The sequence below is a fragment of the Strix aluco genome, chromosome 19, assembly GCF_031877795.1.
Source record: "Strix aluco isolate bStrAlu1 chromosome 19, bStrAlu1.hap1, whole genome shotgun sequence".
NCBI classification, from domain to species: domain Eukaryota; kingdom Metazoa; phylum Chordata; class Aves; order Strigiformes; family Strigidae; genus Strix; species Strix aluco.
This window is the reverse complement of record NC_133949.1, coordinates 10,935,271-10,942,358: the sequence shown is the minus strand read 5'-3', so window position 1 is coordinate 10,942,358 and position 7,088 is coordinate 10,935,271. Positions and strand designations below refer to the sequence as shown.

General features: G+C 48.5%; 1 protein-coding gene across 2 annotated transcripts; it reads left to right on the top strand.

The window, feature by feature from the left end:
• The first annotated feature begins 2,612 nt into the window (after positions 1–2,612).
• Positions 2,613–6,389, top strand: SLC46A1 (solute carrier family 46 member 1). 2 transcript variants are annotated; one of them, XR_012625762.1, is made up of 5 exons: positions 2,613–2,849; positions 2,974–3,826; positions 4,218–4,301; positions 4,463–5,492; positions 6,041–6,061. XR_012625762.1 is itself a non-coding variant. In XM_074845378.1 (5 exons), exons 1-5 carry the CDS (start codon positions 2,637–2,639, stop codon positions 6,126–6,128), a joined length of 1,395 nt encoding a protein of 464 aa, XP_074701479.1. In that variant the 5' UTR covers positions 2,613–2,636; the 3' UTR covers positions 6,129–6,389. The 2 variants fall into 2 exon arrangements, 1 of the variants encoding a protein (XP_074701479.1); XM_074845378.1 differs by having other exon boundaries at positions 5,336–5,492; positions 6,041–6,389.
• The last annotated feature ends 699 nt before the right edge of the window (positions 6,390–7,088 follow it).

The following is a 7,088-nucleotide window of genomic DNA, read 5'->3' as shown; positions in this document are numbered from 1 at the left end:
GGTGCTGGAGCTAGCCCAGTGCTGAAAGGCCTGAGCTCTGCTGCTGGAGACTATATAAACATGCAGGAATATTAACCATTGACCTCAGGAGGTTGGGTGTTGTTTTTGGAACTGTAATCAGAGCAAGAAGGAAGAGAACAAAGAAGGGAGGGGACAGTAAAAGAGTGTCAGACCAGGGACTTTCTTAAGACAATCTTCCTGATAACTGATAAATCCTGGAGTGAATTAACTCCTTGTGGACCAAGTAGGTTTATTAAAAGCATCCTGAAATGACCTACACTATTTTTAAAGAATATTGATATTTTGGTCTTTAATAATGCCTGTTTTGAACAGGTACCATTATTCCTCCTACAAAAAAGAGAAACTCCTCCCTCTGTAATAGGTTGAAAATTGTTTTAAAAATATGTAGAGTACTGAAAAACACATCTGCATCTGTAATACTTAGAGATTAGAAACATCTGTGCCAAATGTCATATAAACATCATTGTATTCGCTGAGAAATTCTTTGGGTAGCAAAATCCACCAGAGCAGAGCTTCGGTCACCAGATGCCACATCAAGTCCCCATGCAGAAAGGGGCTTACAGGCCTCACCACCTGAGAGCAGGGACCCCCGTCTTTGTGTGGTCCAAGGACGACCCTCATGACAATTCCATTTGCTTATACTCAAAGAGCAACAGGGGAAATGTTAAGGTCTGGTCAGAATTTGGTTCCTCCCAGGTTGGCAGCCCAGTATAAGAAAGGCTTAGGGCCAAAGAGGGAACCTGGTAACTCTTTCTGGCATAGCCTGCAATATCTCAGGGGATTGGGAAAGACTTGGCTACAGTGCATCACTTTGCAGACATTGGGTTATTTTTTTTTCACCTTTCTGATCTTTCAGGTTTATAGATTTCAGCTTTGGTAGCTTGCAGGGTGCATTGGAGGAAAAAAAAAAAAAAAAAAAAAAGAAAGAAAAGTGATACTGGGAAATTACTGGCAATTCTTGTTCCAGTTGCAAGAAGCTTCCAAAATACAAGCAGTGAATTATTTGGTTCTGTAAATACACAGGAACGGAACTAAAGTTTTTCATTCCACAGGGAGTGTCTTGTTAATGTCCCTCTGATGTCTTTATTTGGTAGATCATGCAAACGCAGACCTCAGATAACGATGATAACATTTCCATTTTATTGGTATAAATTGGCTCAGCTCTGTTTATAGCTTACTCAAGCAGAGAGAGAGAAAGAGAAGCACAGGCATTAGGGCATCTGATGTCAGCTCCACAAAGAGCTTCTGCTGTTTCTCTCGCTCAACCCTCTTCTGCCGGGACTTGCTTTCTTTCAATAACATGCTTATGATTGAAAAACAGTGGGGTGTCGGGTGCCAGAGCTGTAAACTCACAGCTCTCTTGCAAGCTTGATTTAGGCATATTGCTCACAAGAAACAGCATCGTGGTGCATAACTGCCGATCCTGAGCTTTAGCATTTCACCCTTGGTGCAAAAAAGAATGACAAAGAGCTTTCAAATGAATTATATCCCCCCACATTTTTGCATCCACTTAATGTTGAATTAGTGTCTGGAAAGGTGCAGTGACAAAATCAGCCAATGACAAAGACATTTTTCTACTTTCTACTCTTATATCCTAAGGTTGTAATGAAAATCTCAAAGGAAACCTCCTTTTCACATCTCGGTACGACGAAGGCTGGCTTCCAGCTGCAGCCTTGCCTATGGGGTGTAAGTAACAAGGCAGAAGGGCCTCAGCTAACGAATTGTGCCTATTCTTTAGAAGCAGCATGTCTGCAGAGGTTGTTTCCACTGCTACGTGAGTCCTGTTGCTGTCAGAGATGCTCTAAATGAGCTCTCTGTGTTACTGCAAAATGGATGGTTTATGTCTTCAGGGGGATTTGTTAGAGCTTCACCTGCAGCCCATTAACATTCCCTCAGTGGTGTCAGAGGAGTGATGGCAGTTTACATTAATTTGGAACTACTCCAGTTTATATAAACGGGTTAATCTAATACTCTGAATTGTGTTATTTGAATTTAAAGAACAACTTGGTCTTTGCTTACTGATTTGCTCTTCGAGGCAGAGACCAAACCTAACAGGAAACCTAATAGCAGGGTCAAAACCTCTTGTGTGTTACAGCTTGTAAGTTATTTTGTCCTTTAGAAAGAGAAGTATCTTCTGATGTGCTGTGAATTAACAGAAGTGATATTGAGAACTACAGCATTTCTCAGCTCCTAGTGCATTTACAATGTCGGTTATATCTCTTCCTTTGTTTGGAGGTAAGGAAAAAACCCCACAACAACGGGTTTTAAGTTTAAATATCTTTAACCATCAATAAATAACACAACGGGGCTTGAAAGCTGCATGTTTAGCAGGGATGCAGCAGCCTGGGCTCGCGTTTACCAGGGATGCAACAGCCTGGGCTCGGATTTACCAGGGGTGCAGCAGCCTGGGCTCGGATTTACCAGGGGTGCAGCAGCCTGGGCTCACTGGCCGTAACGCGACGCAGACGCGGAGCCCGTCCCTTCCTCCTCCTCCGAGAGGAAGAGCTACACGCAGGCCCAAACCCCGTCCCCGGTTCCCCCGGGGCGGAGCCGGGGCTTGTCCCGTGCCGTCCCGTTCCCGGGCGGGGCGCGCCGCTCCCCCGCCCCCCGCCGCCATGGCCGCGCCGCCGCCCGCCCGCCGCTGCCCGCCGCTGCCCGCCGTCGAGCCGCTCCTCTTCCTGGCCACCCTGGCCCTCGGCCTGCAGGGCCCGCTCGCCACCCAGTACCTCTGGGACCGGCTGGGGGCCGAGCGCGGCTACAGCGGCCCCAACGCCACCAGCCCCGCCGGCTGCGGGAACGGCAGCGCCGGCGACGAGCCCCTGCGGCAGGTGGGGAGCCGGGGCGGGGAGGGGGGGACACACACACGACGACACGACACACAACCGGGGGTGCTGCCGCCGCTCCGGGGCGGTGTTGGGTGCTGGTGGCCTCAGGGGCCTGTTTCTCTTGCAGGAGGTGGAAGCGCTGGTCTCCCACTGGAACCTCTGTATCAACCTGGGAGGGTTCTTCGTGGGGCTCTTCTCCGTGACGCTCTTTGGGCCATGGAGCGACAGCGTGGGCCGCCGCCCGGCGCTCGTCCTGCCGGCGGTGGGTATGGCCGTGCAAGCGGCCGTCTACCTTCTCGTCATGTACCTGCAGCTGCACGTTGCCTACTTTCTCCTTGGACGCATCTTGAGCGGCCTCCTGGGAGACTACAACCTGATCCTGGCCGGCTGCTTCGCCTACGTGGCCGACACCAGCGACCAGCGCACGCGGACCTTCCGTGTCGCCGTCCTCGAGGCGTGCCTCGGCGTCGCGGGCATGCTGGCCAGCATCGGCGGCGGCCAGTGGCGCAAGGTGCAGGGCTACATCAACCCCTTTTGGCTCGTGCTTGCCGCCAGCCTGGCGACCGCTCTCTACGCCGCTTTCTGCCTTCAGGAATCGGTGAAGCAGCGGAAACCGGCCAAGCTGCTCACGCTCAGTCATTACAGGGCTGTCTACAGGCTGTACACGGCCCCGGAACACCCGAGCTCCAGGCGGAAGCTCGCGCTCTACTCCCTGGCTTTCTTTCTCCTTGTCACTGTGCATTTTGGAACCAAGGACCTCTTTGTTTTGTACGAGCTTGGCTCCCCTCTCTGCTGGGCTGCTGACCTCATCGGGTACGGCTCAGCCGCCACTTACCTGGCTTACCTGAGCAGCCTGGGAGGGCTACGGCTGCTGCAGCTCTGCCTCAGAGACACCTGGGTGGCAGAGATAGGGCTGATCTCCAATATTTCTGGACTGGTGGTGATTTCTCTTGCTACGACAACACCACAGATGTTTACAGGTGATGCTGAATTCTTCAATCCCCGTATCGCAGGCTCTTAGCTCGGAGATGCCAGTAGGTGCGGGAGGGCAGTGTGCTTCTGGGAGTTGAAGCACGTGGAGGAAATTCTGCCTCCGTTTCAGCCCGTTTACCAACAAAACTGGCTTGCTGACAGCAGAGCTTGCCAAACACTGGAGTTTAAACTGCAACCATAGAGTTCCTAGAATATGAAGTTTCCCAGAAGCTGTATGACACTGCAGACACAGACTAAAGTGCATTATGAGATGCAGGAGGGTGAATTGGGTTCTAAATATAGCAGGGAGAAACTGCCTGGAGCTACAGATTTCTTGGATTGACTTTGGAGACTACTTTTCAGCTGAGCTTTCCCTAATGTGCTGTATCTTGCTCACAGGTTATGGGATTCTGTTCCTTTCCATGGCAGCCACTCCAGTCATCCGATCCAAGCTCTCCAAGCTGGTCAGTGAGACGGAACAGGGTAAGGAGTTAGCCAGGATGCTTAAGCCAGGTCCTAAAACACTATCTTCTTGGAACATTTAAACCAATACTGCTTTGGGAGGTTAGGACTTCCTTGGCTCCTTTGGACTCCTGTGCCCCTGCATTTACTTTCAGGCCCAAGGTAACGTTTTCTTTTTTCAGAATAATTGTCATTCATCGATTTAGACCTGCTGCGTTTTCACGACGAGGACAAGAGAAGAAAAGCAAGATGGAAAGTATTGCATTCAAGCTGAGGAATAGTTCATTCATCCATCTGTTCGTTTCCAAAACTTTTACAAGGAGCAAAACAGATTATGTAACAAGCAGAAAATAGCAATTTCCCTGACCATGACTGTTTTCTGTAGATCAGTAACAGTCGGAAGAAACCTAGTGTTGTTAGAGGGTTATATCATTGACCATGGTGAAAGATCATGGATAACCCGTAGGAGGAGCATATTTGCCTTTCTTCCAGTAATTTGTTTGAAGAGCTTGCACTTGCTGTTAAACACTGCAAAGGAATGTTTCTGCAGGCAGGCAGAGGGGAGGGGGAACTGAGGTGGGGAAGATCAGAAGGTGACTTTGCACAGTTTGTGTTTCTTACATTCGAATGAAGGTGGCGCATGCTTGATACCAGATTTATGATGGTAAATGTATAAAGTGCAGCCTTCTGCTGTACTTAATGTTTAACAAGCGATAAGATGTGCTTGTCAGTAAACAGATCTATATCACCCTGTGTAAAGCATTTACAATCCAGCAGATATATAATATTCCTGGTCACCTCCGGTGATACAAATTCTGGAGGTCGATGAGGTGGTCTTGGCTACAGAGAAGCTGAGCCTGACAGGTTTGGCCCACCAGGCCAGCACGGTGTGCCTGACCCTGCTCCCAGCTCCTGCTCACCACACTTGACAACGCAGACACCACTTTTCTGATTGGGAGTGCAAACCCTTGGAAAGGCTCACAGAATCCCACTGAAGGAGGTGATGTGGTAAAGACATTTGCAGGCACCATTAACCTCTTATATATCTTTTCCAGGTGCTCTTTTTGCTTCTGTTGCCTGTGTGGAAGGACTGTGTTCACTTGTGGCTACAGGAGTGTTCAACTCTCTCTACCCTGCCAGCTTGCACTTCATGAGGGGATTCCCATTTCTTTTTGGGGCTATAATTCTTCTTATTCCAGCCGCTGTTATTGGGTAATTTACTTTAAATTTCTAAACTTTGCCATAGGACCTGTGAAGTGTAATATGGAAAATACTGATTGCTGTACTTAGGATAGAGGCTCACAGTTTTTAAGGCATATTTTCAGTTATGCTTATGAGAGGGTGTTTAGTGCCCCAGTAAGCAGAGGTGCAGGTCCATTTCTTTTGGCATCTGAATCCTGGTGATAAACTTAACAGCCTGAGTAGTGTAGCTGCTGACATTCAAAGCACTTCAAAGACTTACTCCACCCTCGGGGTGGAATCCAAAATTGGGAGTTCAGTTTTAAAGTCCTCCTTTATGGAAGAGATGGAGCTCTTTTAGCAGTCTCTCTTCCTGTTGTTTCTCTACTAATTAAAGCAAAAGTTGTGTCATAATAGAAAACCCATCCCCTGATAAGTCCTGGGAGAGGGTGTTGGAATTTACAGAAGTGGTGCAACAGCTCCTGGCAGGGTCACTTTGTTCTGTTCCTTTGAAACTTAAAAACTTAATTCAGCGACATCTAGTGTGCCTTTGTAGGCTCTAACTGTTCTTTCTTTCTTAGGTGGATAGAAATCTGGGACTCAAACCATGACTACAATCACTTCTCAGATGCTTCCCTGTCCCCTGCAGATGGCTCATCAGCAAGTTAGCAACAAGGAGTTGTCCATCTCGGCAGTGTCCATCTAAAGACTGCTCTTTATTCTTCCCTTGAAGGACAGATTACTGTGGGGGGGACACCTTGCTTGTCCTTACTAATTTTTAAATGCCGAATAGTTGGAAATCATGGTTCCGACTACCAGTAGGAACTTGATTTGCAGATGTGAATGCCTAGTCGGCATTGTGTTGGCTCATCTCTCAGAGAAAACTCAAGAGACCCCAAACCAATCAAGAATAAAAGCTATTGTTGGCTATTTGCAAGGCTGGTCAGTGGTTTGGGGTTTGGCGGGAAGGGAAGATTCTGTGGCATGCTTTTAGTGGTAAGAGAGGACTGAATTCTGGTTTAATGGCCAAATATGTTCCCCTCTGAGTACTACAGTGTGCAGCAGATGAGCTGTTGGTGTGGGTGAGGCCCAGAGCAAAGCCAAAGCAGAGGTACCCAACAGTGTGCTGCTGAGGAGAAAGATCTGTGCTCCGAATCAGCGTGTTGTCAATAAAAGTCATACAAATGTCACGTGTCAGACTAGGCTCCTGCAGAAATCCTTACGATGAGCGGTAGTTTGCCACAGGAGTGCTATTGCCATCCTTATTGACCAAACTTGCTTTGGCTTTGCAAGTTAGAGGTGTCCGAGGGAGAAAATCTAATGCATGCAGTGCTTGTAGTGAGGAGTGCCAGCGGCGTGTCCTGCCTGGCTGGATTGCAGAGCCCAGGATTTCAAAGGTACTTCTGAGAAGTAATAGCTCGTGTGAGAACACTGAGGTGCAAGTGGGTGCCTTCATTGACAGTTGCCCAAACTGATGAAGTTAAGGCTAAAACTGACAAAATTGGGCCTCCCTAACTGAAGACCCTTACGTTATAAATTCGAGGCCCCAGCTGTGATAAGTGTGCCCTAGTGTCACGGAATTACTGCTGTGCTTATGGCAGAGCCAGAAGCAGCCCTTCCTCATCAATA

What these genes read in the sequence shown, in the direction of transcription:
- SLC46A1 (XM_074845378.1), top strand. Translation starts at nt 2,637, where the DNA reads ATGGCCGCGCCGCCGCCCGCCCGCCGCTGCCCGCCGCTGCCCGCCGTC. An exon ending in AACACCACAGATGTTTACAG is followed by an intron (nt 3,827 to 4,217) that starts GTGATGCTGAAT and finishes TCTTGCTCACAG; the next exon opens with GTTATGGGATTCTGTTCCTT. An exon ending in GGTCAGTGAGACGGAACAGG is followed by an intron (nt 4,302 to 5,335) that starts GTAAGGAGTTAG and finishes TATCTTTTCCAG; the next exon opens with GTGCTCTTTTTGCTTCTGTT.